At 40.2% G+C, this 20,998-nt stretch overlaps 1 protein-coding gene across 1 annotated transcript in view; it reads right to left on the reverse strand.

Annotated features, from left to right (window-relative positions):
* LOC308689938 (protein NLRC3-like) overlaps nt 1-20,998 on the reverse strand; it is a gene marked incomplete at its 5' end in the record, with an annotated part of 165,217 nt that overhangs the window by 43,053 nt on the left and 101,166 nt on the right. The window contains one exon of the mRNA XM_081364063.1: nt 15,578-15,624. Coding sequence (XP_081220189.1) covers nt 15,578-15,624 — 47 coding nt within the window. The remainder of the gene's footprint in view (nt 1-15,577; nt 15,625-20,998) is intronic.

Below are 20,998 nucleotides of genomic sequence, written 5' to 3' on the forward strand. Positions count from 1 at the left end.
CGCTCACACACACACACACACACAACTGAAACGCTCACACACAACTGAAACGCTCACACACACAACTGAAACGCTCACACACACACAACTGAAACGCTCACACACACACAACTGAAACGCTCTCACACACACAACTGAAACGCTCACACACACAACTGAAACGCTCTCACACACACAACTGAAACGCTCACACACACACAACTGAAACGCTCTCACACACACAACTGAAACGCTCACACACATACAACTGAAACGCTCTCACACACACAACTGAAACGCTCTCACACACACAACTGAAACGCTCTCACACACACAACTGAAACGCTCTCACACACACAACTGAAACGCTCACACACACACAACTGAAACGCTCACACACACACAACTGAAACGCTCACACACACAACTGAAACGCTCACACACACACAACTGAAACGCTCACACACACACAACTGAAACGCTCACACACACACAACTGAAACGCTCTCACACACACAACTGAAACGCTCACACACACACAACTGAAACGCTCTCACACACACAACTGAAACGCTCTCACACACACATCTGAAACGCTCACACACACACACAACTGAAACGCTCACACACACACAACTGAAACGCTCTCACACACACACAACTGAAACGCTCACACACACACAACTGAAACGCTCTCACACACACACAACTGAAACGCTCACACACACACAACTGAAACGCTCTCACACACACAACTGAAACGCTCTCACACACACAACTGAAACGCTCACACACACACACAACTGAAACGCTCTCACACACACACAACTGAAACGCTCACACACACACAACTGAAACGCTCACACACACACAACTGAAACGCTCACACACACACAACTGAAACGCTCTCACACACACAACTGAAACGCTCACACACACACAACTGAAACGCTCTCACACACACAACTGAAACGCTCTCACACACACATCTGAAACGCTCACACACACACACAACTGAAACGCTCACACACACACAACTGAAACGCTCACACACACACAACTGAAACGCTCTCACACACACACAACTGAAACGCTCACACACACACAACTGAAACGCTCTCACACACACAACTGAAACGCTCTCACACACACACAACTGAAACGCTCTCACACACACACAACTGAAACGCTCTCACACACACATCTGAAACGCTCACACACACACACACAACTGAAACGCTCACACACACACACAACTGAAACGCTCTCACACACACAACTGAAACGCTCTCACACACACAACTGAAACGCTCACACACACACACACACACACACACACACAACTGAAACGCTCACACACACACAACTGAAATGAGAAGATGAGGTGTCGTGTTGTTCTGGCAATCCTCCAAGGTGTAATAAAGTGTCGCTAAAGACCATTTGTTGCAGACTAGCTGGAGCCGAAGCATGATTTGTATTTGGGAGTTCAGAGGCCAGAGCTTGTATTTTAAGAATGAAAGTGCATTTGTGTTTAGATTCAACGAGCCATGATTCATTAATTCAGAAACAATGATCTGCTCATACGCTACAGGAGGTATTCCCGTCTCTCAGTTATTTCTCCTCCACGGGCTCTATGAAGCTGTTCTGTAATATCTCCATGTGTTTGAGTGTTTTGTAGCTCTTTTCTCTTTTGTAGTGCTGAAGCTTCACGTGTTTTGGGCCGGTCTGCACTGATCCTAGATCATCCCTTTCACTTTCTTTCTGTGTTTCTGTTGCTAAAGCCTCTGCTTTCCTAGCTGACTCATCTGAGACATGATGGTAAATAGTAAGCTCAGCTCTATTATTGTTTTGATAAATAACCTTTACTTAACATGATTTTTGTGAGAATAGATAAAAAAGGTGAATAAAGAATCTCTATAATAACAAAAATAATCTTCACCCATTCTTCATGCACATATTAATTTTATAGGTTACCTTATTCTTACTTTATACACTCACATACATGATACACACACGAACACTTAAAGCCAAGTATAATTATAAACACAGGGCTCTATTATATCTCTGAAGGAGCACTGGTACATGCATTTACACGGCACTTACAAATTGCATAAATAATCTTATGAGACTAATGTATCTTTTGTAAAATTGTAAAAAGAGACGAACAACAACATGCTTTGTTTGGAACCATTTTCGTTAGCAAAATATTTCTTTTTTATTATCTTGTTTATTAAATTGTTGCACTGACACGAAAAGTCTGCCACAGACCATGCTAACCAAACATATAACCGCTCTAAATGCATGTGTGTATGTTAGGTGGCCATACGTCCGTTAACAACTGAAATGTGGCGCCCTGGGCGCCGCCATTGATTAGCAGACCATCACCTGCTGTTAGCATTCCATTGACTCCCATTCATTTTGGCGTCACTTTGACAGCAAATAACTTTACATCTGAGGCGTTTAAAGACTCCATTTGTCCATTATTTACTCTATTTCTAAAGAAACACGACAATGTATAAATGGCTCCATTACCTTGTATCTTACGTTATGGTTCTGTAGAAGCAGTTTTTGTAAAAGTAGGCTAATGATTGCGTCATAACCACGCAACTCTCTGTCGCACAGTAGAGAGATTACTGTATGGACAGGAGGGGAGAAGCTTGCGGGCAATCGGGGGGATGTGGAGGCAATATGACAAAATAATTAATCAGAATACTTAGCAAAAGTTTCTCCTGCTCCAAGCTCATGGACAGCTCCTACTCACACTCTCCGTCTCTGCAAGTTTCGGAAGGGAATGATTGAGATTTCTCTCGGCACAGCTACTAGAAGACAGACGGGTTGCTCACGTCACATCCACGTCGTCAAGCTCAGTTTGAGTCTGCACAGAACGCTCGACCATCAGGAAGTGAGTGCTTCTAATTGACTTCACTTGTCTCCGTTGAATCCAATGGGGTCGCTGTGTCCAGTTTATATACTGTCTATGGTTATAGTGGGTACGGAAACGTGTTTGTGTTTCTATATTGTAGAATTACCATGCATTAACATGTGCCCAGCGTGATGAGTGAGATTTATAGCGATAGAACAATGTTTATGCTGTAACTGGTTAAGTTAACTGGTGTGAGCCTTCTGGGGCCGTATTCACAAAGTAACTGGCGAATTTAGGAGCAACTCCTAAAAATAATGGGCGTGTCACTCGTAACTTTAGGACTCCTAATTTTTTTGACTAAGAGTAATTCACGAAGCATTTTAGCCCTAAAAGTAGCACCTAAGCCTGGGACAGCTTAAAAGAAGTCGAGAGGACTCCTAACTCACTAAGAGCTATTCACAAACCGCTTTTTGTGGCATTTCACGTTGCAATGTTTTGAAATGCGTATGCGGCGGCTACAGGAGCTTCCAATCGCGAGGGAACAATTTTGCATTGTAGGCATAACTAGGGATGCAATAACGCCACCAACAACAACCAAAACTAGGCTACTCATTGCATGTAAACTAATTGTAATTGTAATAACTTGCAGGAGACAAATCCATTCAAGTAAGTTCATTTACTTCGGAGACATCAAAAGCCAGCAGTACACATGATAACAGCCAGGTGTAATCCATGTCTAACTAACAAGTTCTTCTTTGCTACTCTTAAGCCAAAGTCAAACTGCATTAGATTGCCCCCTACAGGTCAATCTACCAAAAGCTCACTCTACAACATCCCCTTCCCCCCAAGTTTACAATATAATCATCATACTATGAACTTCATTTTACAATCCTGTAATCACAATACAGTTACAATACATACTTTTTTTTTTTTTTTTTTTTTTACTTCATTTCATAATCTTTCAAATGACCAGGCAATTTCCTGGTTCTTTGTGACCTTCTCATAATCACAACAGGGCTAACAGATTTGTTCATTTCAGTTATTATCTCAGCAGTTGGAGAAGAAGCCCCATCTGCTTCAAGGGGATTAACTTCCCCAGGAATGTCCTCAGCCCCTGTTTTCTCAGTCTCTTTAGAGCATACAGCAGCAGAGTTGTCAACAATGTCAAAATCAGGAGATTTACCGTCCATTTCCTCCCCTGAAAGCTTCACAAGCAATTTCTGTCGGCCATGAATTTGATCCACATGTCTTCGGACCACTCTCCCATCGCCCAGCATTACTTTATAAGAAAGTGGTCCAGTCACAGTCTTTATGTCCCCCGGAATCCATTTCGGTCCATAACTAAAGTTGCGAACCAGTACTGGATCTCCGACACCAAAACTGCGTTCGCTGGCCTTTGTATCATGATGTGCTTTTTGCTTTTGTTGTTGTTTCTGAATCTTCCTCGTCAAATCAGGATGCATAAAGTCCAAAGAACACCGCAATTTCCGTCCTTGTAACAGTTCAGCTGGAGAGAGACCGGTGGTGGTCTGAGGAGTAATCCTATAGCTGAATAACACTCGGGCCAATTTAGTTGCAATTGTGCCTTCCACACATTTTTTTAGCATGCCTTTCAGAATTTGTACAGCCCGTTCAACTAATCCATTACTGGAAGCATGATAAGGTGCAGAAGTAACATGCTGTACTCCGTTTTTATTCAGGAACTCTTTAACTTCGGCACTAACAAAACAAGTAGCATTATCTGATACAATAAGTTCCGGTAGACCCTGGTTGCTGAAACTCTTACGTAAACATTCAATGGTGGCATCAGATGTGGCTGAGTTCACAGGATACACGTCCATCCACTTTGAATGTGCATCAATCAAGACCAAGAACATTTTTCCCATGAATGGTCCAGCATAATCTACATGCAGTCTTTGCCATGGTTTTTCTGGCCAATTCCAAGGATGCAGTGGGGCTACAGCCGGAACGTTCCTATGCTGTTGGCACAGACAACAGGTTTTAACCAACCTTTCAACATCTTGATCTAGCTTAGGCCACCACACATAACTTCGGGCCATAGCTTTCATCCTGGACACTCCTGGGTGGCACTGATGAAGTTGGTTCAGGACTTCTGGTCTACCCACACTGGGAATGATGACTCTGGCCCCCCAGAGCACACAACCATCCTGTACACTTAATTCATCTTTTCGTGATGTAAAAGAGTCAAACTCTGCTCCAATTAATTCATGCCCACCACGTTGCACCATTTCTCTCACCCTGGATAATACCGGATCTTTTTGCGTCCACCCTCTTACTTGTTCGGCAGTAATTAAGGTTACGTCTGCATTCTCCAGCATCAGGACTCTTTCCTCCTGTTCAATGTCCGATTCCATTGACAATGGTAACCGACTTAGAGCATCTGCGTTTCCATGATCTTTGCCCGGCTTGTAGAGGATGTTATATTCATAGGCTCTTAACAAGGCATTTCCTTTTCTTGCTTTTATCCTCGTCGCCAAAATGTAATAACTTGCAGGAGACAAATCCATTCAAGTAAGTTCATTTACTTCGGAGACATCAAAAGCCAGCAGTACACATGATAACAGCCAGGTGTAATCCATGTCTAACTAACAAGTTCTTCTTTGCTACTCTTAAGCCAAAGTCAAACTGCATTAGATTGCCCCCTACAGGTCAATCTACCAAAAGCTCACTCTACAACAGTAATGTTTCATTGTGAATCAAATTAAATTGTTCTTCTCTTTGCAAACGTAGGCAGAGGCATATAGTGACAGATTAATTCAATAATGTTGCAAAGATATTGCATCAATCCATATGTTTCATTAGGCTACTAGACTATTTGTTTGGCCTTACTCTTTATTCATTTAGGCTATTTATTCAGTTATTCATCATCGTCCTTCGCACTACTTGTGTAGCGCACGCATTCTCAGACCTGTCACCTGTCACTCATCATCGTAGGGGAGGTGTTTGGAATCATTCCCGCGTTACAATCATCAGCCAATCAAGGTGGTCACTTCAGTCAAGCTCGTGCACGAGTAATGACGTCATCCATAGCAACGAAGATTCACTCTTAGTTTAGGAGTTGTCATTTTTCTTTACTAAGAGTAGGTCTGAAAGGCGTTGTGAATAACTTTTAAGAGAAAACTCCTAGCTAAAATCTTTTAGTGCGATTTAGGAGTTCTCCTAGTGGTAAGATAAAATGCTTTGTGAATACAGCCCCTGATGTCTAAGTTATGTAGTAACGTTTATAACATTGAGTTAAGAAGAGTTAATATCGTGCTCAGGAGAGCATGTGCAGACGCTGTTGTGTAGTAGCCTTGTCTGGCCAGAGGGTGTCGCCATTGCTCCTTCTGTAAACCCCGTTTAATACAGTTTCATGTGAACTGGTCAGTGAGATGGGTGAAGCTCCTTATATTTCTCCAAAGAGTAATATCCTCGTTTATGTAATTGTAGATTATGTTTAAAGGGGCATAGCAATGTTTATTGAGATATTTATGTTTGATGATCCTGATTTGTATTATGTGTGTGGATTTATTATTTACGTTGCATAGTAATGTAAGTACTGTAACTGTTTAAATGACAGTACCTAATGGTGATGTATTTGTTTTTTATCAGACTATAATGACAATACTGGATATTGGACTGTTCTGATGAGTATTGCTGGAACTCAATACAGTTAAAAGAAGACATTACATCTCCTCGTCTTTATTCCTGTGTCCTGACCGATACACCATCCTGTTTACTGGCTGAAAACCTTGATGAACTAGCCCTACTAGAATACCTCACTAACAGTTATGTAGGCACTGTGGTCAAGTGTGATCAACCTGTGTCAAGACAGGTTTTCAACCGTTGTTGCAAAAAAATGTAAAAATGTAAATCAGACACAATTAAAAACCGAATAATATAATACTATGATTAAAGGTAGGGTAGGTAATCCTGTTCAGAAACACTTTTTTTTATACTGGGTGAAATGGTCCTTCCATCCTGAGAGTAGTCAATACATTATGTGTTCAGAAAAAGGAATAAAAAAAATCTGACCTCTGTAGCAGCTGCAGGACAGTAAAAACTCTGACCAATCACTGCCATTCGGTGCGAATGTAAAGAACCAATCAGATGCCTTCATGTCTCGTGCCCGAGCCCCACTGCGCGCACTGCCCTGCGTGCACTCATCACATGTCACCGTTCCCGGAAATATTCAGCTCAAAGCACCTGCATGCAGTCAGCGAAGGCAAACAAGGCAAAAACTACTTCCTCGGACCCTGCCCGCACTCTTGAACGACCTCCTCTGCTTCGCCCTCAACCCCGGACCTGTCCTCGAACCGACGATGCGGTACTTGTCTCCGGACTCGGAGTGTACGTTAGTCTTCATTAGAGTCAACAATGTTTTCATCATGGAAGCTCTTACATGCAAAACACCGTATATGTTATGAATCTTACACGAAATTCACCTTCATCACAGTGTAACTGATGGTAATGGAAAAACGTGTATCAATGCAACCTGTTTTTAGTTTTGCCTTATAAATATAGCTTGTTACCGAATGAAACTTTACCATTATCGATATGCTAGCTTGATAGTGAGTACTAAAAGAAATCTTATTTGTTCATATTTATAGTGATAAAGTTAGGTATTTTATTGTATGTGATTCTGACATGATGTCACTGTATGTACTGCGCTCCTTCCTCTCCACTCGTCTCAGGTAATAAATGCGTCTTCCAGCTGAGCCTGAGCGTTTGGCGCGTTCATGTGTTTTGGGGGCGTGGCTTTGGAAGGAGCTCAGAAGGGAGGGGGTGGGAGTGAATGGAAATAATGAGCTGTGTTTATTGCAGATTAAAAGGTCTACAGTCACTCGATTTTTATATTTTCTTTTTCAGAGTACTTACATTTTAATTATGTATTGGTATCAGGGTTTCTGCAGGGATCTTCAATTTAAATTTAATGCCTTTTTAATGCCATTTTAATGCCATTTTTTTTATTTTTAATGCCATACACGACCCATGACTAACCACGGATATTATGTATATATAGGTTTATATATTTTTATAATGTACTGTAATCATTTCACAGTTAATCTACAAATGAATGTAGAGACAACATAAAGGCCAGTCTCACTGATACTAATACAGCTATTGATATCTGGATAAAAATGATTTCTCCCCCCTAATTTTAAACATTAATTATAGCCATCCAACATTACAGTGTAATTAAAAGCTATCAAGTTTTTAACATTAGGCTTCAAAAAAAAAATGACAACTTTTAATTTAAGTGAACTTAACAAACAATCCTCACATAAACCTATAATAAATGTCATATTTACTTTTGGCCTTCCTGTCTAACATACATTATCAAACAGTCTGCACAGCATAAATTATAGATTAAATATAGACTAATGCTTATTAAAGCTACAAGAGTTCTTTAGTCAATAGCAGTGAGTAATTTTCTCTGGTTCCTTTGTTCTGTGATTAACTTTACTGACAGAAAGCTTTATTGGCTGCTGTCCCTTTAAGAGCGCTGCTGACAGAAACACGGATCTAACACGCGCCTCATTCTCTCACAACTCTTTGCGTTCATTAAAGACTTTATTTCACTAATTTAAGACTGCTCTTATATTATGAGGATACTCACAAAACAGACATTTTGGCAAAATTGTGTGTTATTGTTCGTTGTAACGTGGAGTTGGAGGGAAGCTAAGCCACGAGGCTATTAGCATAACTCCGGCATGAAATAAAGTAGCAAGGCAAGAGACGAAGTGGAGGGATTTCCACACTGCATATTTATTTCTCAGATACAGACCATACAAGCCAGGTCTCACGGCATATAAACTATTACCTTCAGCAAAAATAATAACCGGACAGAAATGTTCGTGACCTATAGCCTTCACCAGCGTCCACATTACTCGAGTCAAGGAAGTCGAGTGAGGGTTAAAGGTGATACCCAGTGACAAAAACAAAAAGGAGGCACCACCGTGTGGCGTCAACTGGTAATGCTCCGCTACACTCCGGCTGTTACAGTTGGGCGAAAGAGGACCGTTTTCTGGTGCGCAGTCTGTGCGCACGATCTGACGCGCGTCTTTCTCTCTGTGTGTGTGTGTGTGTGTTACATAGACAGGACATTCGCAGGCAGCGCGTTTAAAAGCATTTACATGAATAAGAGCGGGATCATATAATGTAACGCTACCCAAGGGATGACAAAAATTAACGAATGCTGCGTTTGCGTTAAATATTTTAACGCCTTAAACTGGACAAAAATAATCTCATGCGTTAACGCGTTAAAAAACGCAAAGTGAGCTTCAACAGCGGATGTCAAGCTGATGAGGGAACGTTACTACACATAGTTAATTGCTGTCTGCCTTTTACCGTCGACCTGTGGCTGTCAGACTGCATATGAGATTTTACGCCATTGATTCCCATTGTAGCTACCCAATTTAAATACCTTTTTACAAACGCTGCAAAATCCTTCTTTATTTTGACCACCAACCATGTTCTAAATGGTTTGTCTTCCATGCACTTTCCCAGGTTTCTGGTCTAGTTTTATTCCTGTTGTTCCTGCTGTCCAAAATTACTCGCGCCACCTCCGCAACTTTGCTCTGGCCGGAGGCAATCACCAAACTGTTTCCGCGTGTTTTTAATCACACTAACGTACATATTTTGCGACGACAGCAAATAAAAAATTATCAATTTTCAAATAAATTGATAATATAACATTTTCTTCAAAACCATAAAAAAATTAATGCCTGTAGGATTACAATTTAATGCTTTTTAATGCCATTTAAGGCCTTAATTATCGCAAAATCCATTTAATGACTTTTAATGCTTTTTAATGCCCCGCGGAAACCCTGGGTATATAAAGACAGTTTAAACAAATCTGGAATGTTTTTTTTTTTAGAAAAAGGATTACCTACCCTACCTTTAATCGTTACAGATACCTGAAGCTGCTGTATCTTGGCGTTTAAGTGCTCGCTGGGGGTGTTTTACTTCCCTTTTTAAATATCCATTTTAAATTTCAAATAACACCACTAAGGGAGTGAACATTTCCAGAGACACTGATATGAGTAGGGCACCTTATGTGACCAGTTCTGGTCGAGTATCACGGCCTCCTGAACGTTTGAATTTGTGAGGAGAAAGAAAAGAGGAAGAAAAAAAAGGACTTGTATTCACTGTTGGTTCTTAAGAAGGTGTTGCCGATTTTTTGCACCCTGTAACTGAATTTTTAAAGGTTTTTCAAAGAGGTATCCAATATGTTCCAATTGGAAAAAACTGTCCTTCCTTTCTTAAAAGGGGGAGGTGTTCTGTAATGGGAACTAGGAGTAAGGGGTCTGTTGTAGTACGGGGATATAAGTGTGGACACAGTATTATGATGTCAGTTCCTGAGTAAAGAGCAAGCGGGTAATCCATCGACCGGAAGTTGAAGCCGGCCGCGTGCCGCCATCTTGTAGCAGAACTTCACTTGCGTTAGCATTCCATTGACTCCCATTCATTTTGGCGTCACTTTTACAGCGAATAACTTTACATCTGAGGCGTTTAAAGACTCCATTTGTCCATTATTTATTTCTAAAGAAACATGACAATGTATAAAGGGCTCCATTACCTTGTAGCTTACGTTATGGCCCCGTAGAAAAAATCTTATGTAAAATTGTAAAATGTACACAATTTTATGTGTAGCAACGATGGCATCTGCTTTTCACATTAAGTGAATCATGTGATGGCGAACACATCGTCTTTGTCCTTAAGAAGACAGCGCTGGTTAATAATTTTCCCCACGGGGCCATTTACCAACGCCCATGTGTTTGATATCCCCCCACGACTTTACAGGACTGGAACTCTGGATTGAGAAAAGGGAGTCCCAACTCACCGACCCTGCTCCTGTCAATACAGCCCTCCGAGCACTGTCTCGACGACCTGTTCTGAACACTTCATCTGCGGTCCAAGCCTGGACCGCCACCGACATTGGGCTGCGCACCTCTGCAGGTAATCAGCCACACCCTAACACTAGGTTGGCCTCCATCCTGTACAGAAGACTCAACGAGATGCGATACAGCCAAGCTCACGAAAGCTGTGTCCAAAGGTTTCAGACGGAATCCCCGGAAAGGGGGTGTCAAGTCAGAGACCACGCCGAACCTCATCGAGCTGAATCCTCAGCTCCAAGATCCACCTGCCATCAATTGTGCCTATTTGTTGTTCGATGAAGTCCATCCCGGATTTCATCTAACAAAAAGGGGGAATGTAGCAACGATGGCATCTGCTTTTCACATTAAGTGAATCATGTGATGGCGAACACATCGTCTTTGTCCTTAAGAAGACAGCGCTGGTTAATAATTTTCCCCACGGGGCCATTTACCAACGCCCATGTGTTTGATATCCCCCCCCCCCGACTTTACAGCCTCGTGACATTCCACACACACACACACACACACACACACACACACACACACACACACACACACACACACACACACACACACACACACACACACACACAAACATCCCTTTGTGTTCAAATTAGGATAGAATATACTTTAATTTATGTACAATTACATTAGGCATGTGTGATTTAGTTTGGCTTTATAATAGAGGTGTGGTTTTGAAATGTATTCTTTAATCAATAGTGTTTTAGTTAGAGAATGTTCAACAATATTCTCTGGCAATTGCCTTCCCCCCACTTTGCTGTTTTATTGCCTAATGGAATGTCAACTGGGTTTTTAGGAATGGAGCAGAATTAACGTGGTAATCTTTACTCCTACTTAAATCCTACATTTTCTACTTAAATCCTAAATTTTCTATATGCATAACCACCAAAGAAATGTAAACATGGATGTAATTTCCCATCTCATAATTTTTCTTTTACGTGGTGTAGTTTGTGTATTCTGGTAAACTTTGGTAATAAGGTTAGACAAATCAGGTGTGTACCGTGTTTAGTTCCTCAAGCTTCATATCCATTTGTACCCTATAGGGTACAACACATTTTGGGTAAATCTTATTTCTAGACATGTAACGAACTTTAAAATGCTTGTAAATATGCATATCTTATGTAACTTGATTTTCTTAATCTTCATATGACGTGTGTGATATCGTTGAAATTCTCTCAATCTAACAGAGTCGAATTTCGATAGCAGAATGAAGTAATATGCATTATTTTACACTTTTTCATATTTCGGGAGCCGAACAGCTCAAAGCTCATCTCCTCATGACTCATCCGAGTGGGCGTGGCCCCAGAGACAAAGACATTTTTCCCGCTTCAGACCTTTGGACGTTCATTGGTTGTTCGCGCGAACAGAGGCGCCAACCCATATTGTCCATAAAAGACCGACTCAGAAACTCCTCTCTCTCTCTCCTTCCTCCTCAAAAACCCAAGTCCGGACCGGCTTCGGCCTGCTTCTCTTTTCTTTTTGTTTATTTCTTTTATGTTTTTCTATAGTCTAGTTTCGTTTTCCTCTTCGCCTCTGTTCGTTCACGAGCTGAATGAACTTAGCCTGAATCATTCCCGGCAACTTCACCACAAAGAAAGAGACTCTTTGAAGCTCCCGCGCTCGCACGCGCGCCGGAAGACAGCACGCGCACGCCTCCCCTCAGACGACTCGCGCTGCTTTTAAAGACACGCAGAACCCTGCGGTCCTACACACCTCATACAAAGAGAACCATATGCCATGCAAGTATCGATTATTGAATTGAACTTATGATGTGATTTCTTTGTTGTGTCTTAAGGGTTACTGTCTGTGATTTTGCCATAGCCAACTGCGATCTCTGATCGCAGATTTTTGCTTTCACTTCCGATCTCGTCCCCCATCCTTCTCTCTCTCTCATCCACTCTCTCTTAACCCTTTTCTGGCATTCTATCTTTTTCTAACTCTGATCATTTTATTCTCTCTCACTGTTATTCGTTATCTTGTATTGTTTAACTGTATTATATGTACATAGACATATAATCCGTGTGTATTGTGTAGTTTGATATATTCCTTAGTTCGATGTATTGGTCCAATTATTAAATTCCATATGCCCTTGACTGACTCTGATTTAATTGCCCATGTTACTTAGTCCCTGAAATGTTCGATCTTAGCTATATGCTTTATCTTGGTAGGCTACGATTTGAGTAACCTAATTTTAGTCTACAAACACCGAGAGTGTCTTTTCAAGGCCTGGAAAAGATACTCTTTCTCGTGTTTGTAAGAAGGATAATTTTCCTTGAGAGTTAAGTTAATCTTACGTTCAATGTTTGCTGGACAAACAGATTGTTTGATAACTAAATTAATTCCATTAAAGTTATCCCATAACTTCGAGCTGAAATAAGAACAATTGATGTATTAATGACGAACCATAACCCGTTATGGTAATCGTTCATATATCAATCTAGTTCAGCTGCGATAAATTAATGTAACTGTAACATACAAAATATTAATCATATTCATGATTAATTATTAAAATTCCCTATAGATCATTTGAGCTAATATTAATATTAATGTACAACCCAATGTTTTTACATATGTATTTCTACAAAAAATCGAGTGTCTGTAGTCCTCTCAGGCTGCAATAAACACAGCTACTTATTTCCATTCGGAACAAATGAAATGATTGGCTGGGAGACTGTCACTCTCCCTCGCTACCATGGCTACCACCCCTGCTGCTACAGGAGTTGCCCACATGCGCACACCCGTTTGACTCGAGGAGGGGAAGAGGCACAGAAGCTAGGAAGAAGCACAATTATGGCAGAGAAAGAGCAGTCAAAATTCCCAGTACCTGCATATACAGTCAGCGAAGGCAGTAAGGTAGAAAGGTAGGCTAATTGTCTCCGGAGTGTAACGTTAGTCCTCATCAGAGCCAACAGTGCTTTCAGCGTGGAAGCTCTTACATGCAAAACACTGTATATGTTATGAATCTTACACGAAATTCACCTTCATCACAGTGTAACTGATGGTAATGGAAAAATGTGTATCAATGCAACCTGTTTTTAGCTTTGCCTTGAAACTCAATATATTTTCAACTTTACCAGTATCGATATGCTAGCTTGATAGTGAGTACTAACAGCCATGTTAGTTGTTTATATTCATAATGATAAAGTTAGGTATTTTATTACATGTGATTCTGACATGATGTGGTAAACGGCGCTGGCAAACGTGTCCTCCAGCTGAGCGGTCGACGTCGCGCGTTCACGTGTTTTGGGGGCGTGGCTTTGGAAGGAGTCCTTATTGCAGTCCTGTGAGGACTACAGACACTCAATTTTTATACTCTCTTTTTCAGAGTACTTACATTTTAATAATGTATTGGTATATAAAGACATTTTAAACAAATTTTGGAATTTTTTTTTTTGAAAAAACCTGCTTACCCTGCCTTTAAGTAGAAGTAACATAATTAAATAGGGGTGTAATTACATTTTTTTATACTAATGTAACTAAATTAAATTGATTAAGCTCAACTTAATTGATTTTACCTACATTTAAACAAATGCATTGAGTGCAACCAACTTACGATAAAAAAATTGATTAAATTCAACGAATCATTTTTTTCAGTGCACACAAGTCTCTCATTTGTCGTAACGTTATAACATTTCATCTCGTCTCGTTTTGGTCAACGAAAATGAAGAGACATTTTAGTCTCGTTTTTATTCATCAACAATATTGCATTTTACATTTAATTATAGTCATCGTCACATGACCAGCATTTATGTTGCGTCTCGTCTCGTTTTCGTCAGGTGATAAAGGTTCGTTGACAACCGAAAGCGAAAGCAACATTACCTATAACCCATATTTATAGAAAACAGCTCAAATCCTGTGATTCGTTCATACCATAGGGTTTCACCGTAGACAGTTCATTTATCCAAAAAGCTTCTTTTCTCAAGAGCTGTTTAATTATGTTACCACCCCTAGGGTTTGGCAATACTCTCTCTCAATACCAATAACCTGAGGGAGGCAGCAGAACCATGATTCTTCTCTATATAATGTTTAGCAATGGTATAGTCAAGGTTATTGTTTCTGATAGCAGCCTCATGTTCTGCGATTCTCAGCTTGAGGTTACGTTTTGTTTGGCCAACATACATAAGGCCACAAGGGCACATCAGCACATAAATGACATGGGTCCATAGACAATTTATAAATTCTTTGATGTTATATTTTCGTCCGGAATGTGGGTGACTGAATGTTTTAGTGTCTATAGTGTTGGTGCAATGAGCACATCTACCACATCTATAATTCCCATTGACCTGTTGAGAAAGCCAGTTTGCCTGTGTCGGTTAAATACATTTAGTGATACTAAAGTGGATAACAATAATTGTGCTTAAAGGGATAGTTCACCCGAAAATGAAAATTAGCTTATAGCATTTGTATGTCAGATCTTCACATCTGGTACAGTAATTTCAACATTCAAAATTGTATCTGTGTGTGTGTGTCAGTGAATGGAAAAAGAGAGAGATCTTTTGATGAGAGAGTGTCCCTGTGAGTGTCAGTCTGTGTGTTTGTTTGTGTGTGCGTGTGTGTGTGTGTGTGTGTGTGTGTGTGTGAGTGAGTGTGTGAGCATGTGTTTGTGTATGTGTGAGTGTGTGAGAATGTGTAAGAGTGTGTGAGTATGCATAAGTGTGTGTGCGGGTGTGTGTTTGAGTGTGTGTGTGTGTGTGTGTGTGTGTGTGTGTGAGAGAGAGTGTGTGTGTGTTTGTGTGTGTGTGTGTGTGTGTGTGTGTGTGTGTGTGTGTGTGTGTGTGTGTGTGTGTGTGTGTGTGTGTGTGTGTGTGTGTGTGTGTGTGATGTGTAGACATACATTTTCGTGGTCCTGCTGTAATCCTGATCTCACCTCCATGATCCACACTAGAAAACACACACAGTGACACAATCAATCATAGACGTAATGGTTTTAAAACTGTACAAATTGTATATTCTCTTCATGGAAGATTATAGGGATAGTTCACTTTAAACTGAAAATTAGCCCATGATTTACTCTCCCTCAAGTCATCCTAGGTGTATATGACATTCTTCTTTCAGACAAACACAATCAGAGTTATATTAAAAAAATGTCCTGGCTCTTCCAAGCTTTATAATGGCAGAGAATGGCTGTTTCTGTTTTGAAGTCCATAAAAGTTCATCTATCCATCATAAAAGTGCATCTATCTATGATAAAAGTGCATCTATCCATCATAAAAGTGCATTTATCATCATAAAAGTGCATTTGTCCATCATAAAAGTGCATCTGTCCATCATAAAAAGTGCATATCCATCATAAAAGTGAATTTATACATCATAAAAGTGCATCTGTCCATCATAAAAGTGCATCTGTCCATCATAAAAGTGCATCTATCATCATAAAAGTGCATCTATCCATCATAAAAGTGCATTTATCATCATAAAAGTGCATCTATCCATCATAAAAGTGCATCTGTCCATCATAAAAAGTGCATCTATCCATCATAAAAGTGCATTTATACATCATAAAAGTGCATCTGTCCATCATAAAAGTGCATCTATCCATCATAAAAGTGCATCTGTCCATCATAAAAAGTGCATCTATCCATCATAAAAGTGCATTTATACATCATAAAAGTGCATCTGTCCATCATAAAAGTGCATCTGTCCATCATAAAAGTGCATCTATCATCATAAAAGTGCATCTATCCATCATAAAAAGTGCATCTGTCCATCATGAAAGTGCATCTATCCATCATAAAAGTGCATCTATCCATCATAAAAGTGCATCTATCCATCATAAAAGTGCATCTTTCCATCATAAAAAGTGCATCTGTCCATGATAAAAGTGCATCTATCATCATAAAAGTGCATCTGTCCATCATAAAAGTGCATCTGTGTTCATCATAAAAGTGCATCTATCTATCATAAAAGTGCATTTATACATGATAAAAGTGCATCTGTCCATCATAAAAGTGCATCTGTCATCATAAAAGTGCATTTATACATGATAAAAGTGCATCTGTCCATCATAAAAGTGCATCTGTCCATCATAAAAGTCCATCTATACATGATAAAAGTGCATCTGTCCATCATAAAAGTGCATCTATACATGATAAAAGTCCATCTAGCCATCATAAAAGTGCATCTATCCATCATAAAAGTGCATCTGTCCATCATAAAAGTGCATTTATACATGATAAAAGTGCATCTGTCCATCATAAGTGCATCTGTCCATCATAAAAGTGCATCTATACATGATAAAAGTGCATCTAGCCATCATAAAAGTGCATCTAGCCATCATAAAAGTGCATCTATACATCATAAAAGTGCATCTGTCCATCATAAAAGTGCATTTATACATGATAAAAGTGCATCTGTCCATCATAAAAGTGCATCTGTCCATCATAAAAGTGCATCTATCCAGAGCTGAAATAACTAATCGATTTAATCGATTAAAATCGATTATTAAAATAGTTGTCAACTAATTTAGTCATCGATTAGTTGCTAAATAACTTTTATTTGCCGTAAGCGGCTCATTTCGTGCATATTTTAAATCTGCGGTGACCAAAGTGTGGCAGTAATGAGCCACCGGAGGTTTTACTCAGCCATTACAGCCGGAGAAGTAGCGAATAGCCAATAGCTGGCCTCGTTTTATGTCACATGCTTCCCGCACAGCGTCTCTGCAGCATTCAGTGAGGTGGCAGAGGCAGGCGGCAGTGGAGTAAGCTCGAGAAAGAAAAAAGCGGACCAAAATTTCGTTATTTCAAATGTAGGCGGGTCATGTGTAGCAAGCGTGCTCATAATGTAAGAGATGCCGGCGCGACCACAACATGGCAAAATGGCAAACGTAATGCAAGCGGAACGAAACTGAGCTACTCGTTATTGTGTGGTTGACGGACCGTTTACCAGTTTGGACCAGTGCAGCGCGAGCCGATCGTGATCATGCGACACTGTTACTACACAGCTCTAATAAGAGATCCGGTAAAGAAAGCATTTGAACTCGCCACAGAAGTAATAACATCGCTGCGAGATCTAGTGAGAAACATTCACTTTTCTCCGTTATTAATGGATCAAACAGCGCTGATGTGGAAACCAGGAAGAAACATTGTGCCATGAATGAACTATCCAGTGTCCACAGATCTGCAACATTCACCATGGATTTACTGTAGTAACACTAACTGCAACCTGGAAGTTTGGCAGGAATATTGGCTATAATGCCTTCAAGTAACATTACGTCGGTTTTATTTTGACATGAATACAATTGCTGCCCTCAAATGTTAATCTGAACTAAAATAAACCTTTGTTTATAACTACTACAATATTACATTTCATTTTTTCCAAGGAGCCGTTTTGTTTTATATGTTCCTAAGAAGAGTCAATTATAGCTCCAGAATTGCTCAAGTAAAGTAAATTTCTCTGGCATTTCTTTCTTTTTGCTGTATTGAAAAAGTACCGTACCGTGACACAAGTGTATCGTATCGAACCGGTTAAAAATGGTTAAAATCTCTAAAAAGTCTGTTGAATGATGAAGACCCTTTGTTAATAATTTACTTGGGAAAAAATGGGCAAAACTAAAATATAAGTACATAAACCGATTAATCGTAAAAACAATCGAGCGATTAATCGATTATCAAAATAATCGTTAGTTGCAGCCCTACATCTATCCATCATAAAAGTGCATCTGTCCATCATAAAAGTCCATCTATACATGATAAAAGTGCATCTATACATCATTAAAGTGCATCTAAACATCATAAAAGTGCATCTATCCTAGGGATGGGCACAGTACTCGATCACTCGAGTACTCGAACGTGACAGCGACGATTGATCATAAAAACGATGATCTGAGTTTAAAAAAAGAATTGTTTTTCTTTTTTTTCTGATTGGTTATAGCAGTACCTTGAGCTCTGATTGGTTAGCGTTGCCAGAGGGCGGTCCAAAGTCCAAACCGAAAAACAGAGAAAATGGCTTCAAAGTCACGTAGTGATATCTGGCTTCACTTCGACAAAATAGATGAAAAAACAGTTCAGCGCAAAATATGCAGCGCCAAGCTGTCACACAAATCTACCACAAGTACAATGTGTTATCATCTAGTATTTGTACATAAAATGTCTTCCGATACCACAAAATACGCTCAGACAGAGAAAATGGCTTCAAAGTCACGTAGTGATATCTGGCTTCACTTCGACAAAATAGATGAAAAAACAGTTCAGCGCAAAATATGCAGCGCCAAGCTGTCACACAAATCTACCACAAGTACAATGTGTTATCATCTAGTATTTGTACATAAAATGTCTTCCGATACCACAAAATACGCTCAGACAGAGCATCGCATCTTTTACCGTCAGACAGAAATGCAACGCAGCCAGAGGTGAAAAGATGACAACTAATCACCGAAATAATAGCGAGAGATTTGCTGCCCATTCGTTTTGTCGAAGGAGAAGGGTTTAAAGATTTGATGAATTACGTTGAGCCCCAGTATAACGTCCCATCGTGCAAGACAGTCATGAGAGGAACAGAAGCTCTAAATGAAAAGACTGCTTCTTCACTGAAAGACAGACTGTCAAGGACTGCGAGGATGGCTATCACTATGGACACATGGACCTCGCTGACCACTGAATCCTATATACTGTAACACTAACTTGTCATTACATTGCTGAATGGGAAATACATAGTGCAGTGTTAGAGACGTGCAGTTTTGATGGACGACACACCGCTGTGAACATAGCCAGCTTACTAAAAGATGCTACAGAACAGTGGCTGTCAAGCTCGAAGAAAGTAATTGCATGTGTTCATGATAACGCTAGTAACATGGTTCTGGCGTATCAAGAACTTTGGGAATCAGTGCCCTGCTTCGCACACACCCTGCAGCTAGCCATCAGCGAAGGCTTCAGTGTTGCTTCTGTTAAAAGCGTGATTGCTGCCAGTAGCGGATTGGTGGCACATTTTCACCACAGCACCGTGGCTACAGCGGCACTTCGCCAGAAACAACAACAGCAGAAAAAAAAAAAAAAAAAAAAAAAAACAACAACAGCAGAACGTACCCGAACACAAACCTATCCAGTACTGTCGTACACGGTGGGATTCTGTGTGCAATATGTTCGAACGTCTTTTGGAACAGAGATGGACTGTGTGCGCTGTTCTGTCAGATCGTAATACTACAAAACTTGCAGATGCGAAGGTTTGAAAGATGAGCACTGGCAGATTATAGAAGAACTGAGACCTTTTCTCCAGTCTCTGAAGTGCGCCAAAACAACAATGTGCTGTGAGACGCATGTTTGCGTTTCGATGGTCTATCTGATCACACATAGCCTCATCACTAAACACCTAAACACACAGACTAGTGAGTCTCCAAGAGTTTCGGAATTCAAGACAGCAGTGGCAGAATCTCTGAAACGGCGCATAGTCACTGTTGCTGAGGATTCTGAGAAAGTGGCTCTACCTCTGATTGCAGCAACATTGGATCCAAGACACAAACATCTGAAGCTTCTTGAGACAGAGCTTCAAGAGAGAGTAAAGGAGAGTCTGAAACTGCTTTACGACACCGTTACAAATTCTGTCACACCCATTCAAAATGACCCTCAGCCTTATCGCGCAGCAGCAACTACGGTAGGCAGTTATTGTAAATGAAATAGTCACAGATAATAGCATCGATGTACTTTGCCTTACTGAAACCTGGCTTAAACCAAATGATTATTTCGGTCTTAATGAGTCTACTCCATTAGGGTACTGTTATAAGCATGAGCCCCGTCTGATTGGTCGTGGCGGTGGTGTTGCAACAATCTATAGAGATATTCTTAATGTTACCCAGAAAATAGGTGTCAAGTTTAATTCGTTTGAAGTACTTGTATTAAATGTTACGCTCTCAGATGTAAGAAAAAAATCCCTATTATCTCTAGCTTTGGCTACCGTATATAGACCACCAGGGCCTTACGCTGATTTCTTAAAAGAGTTTGCAGATTTTCTCTCAGATCTATTGGTCAACGTCGATAAAGCATTAATTGTTGGAGATTTTAACATACACGTAGATAATTCAAATGATGCGTTAGGGACTGCGTTTACAGATTTATTAAATTCCTTTGGGGTCAAGCAAAACGTCACTGGTCCCACTCATCGTCTTAATCATACACTCGATTTAATTTTATCATATGGAACCGATCCAACCGATATAGATATCATTCCACAAAGTGATGATGTTACTGACCATTACATGGTAACTTGCATATTACTTACTGCTGTAATATGTCATGCTGCACCGCGTTATCGACCAGGCAGAACA

The sequence above is a fragment of the Scardinius erythrophthalmus genome (assembly GCF_964197995.2).
Source record: "Scardinius erythrophthalmus genome assembly, chromosome: 4".
NCBI classification, from domain to species: domain Eukaryota; kingdom Metazoa; phylum Chordata; class Actinopteri; order Cypriniformes; family Leuciscidae; genus Scardinius; species Scardinius erythrophthalmus.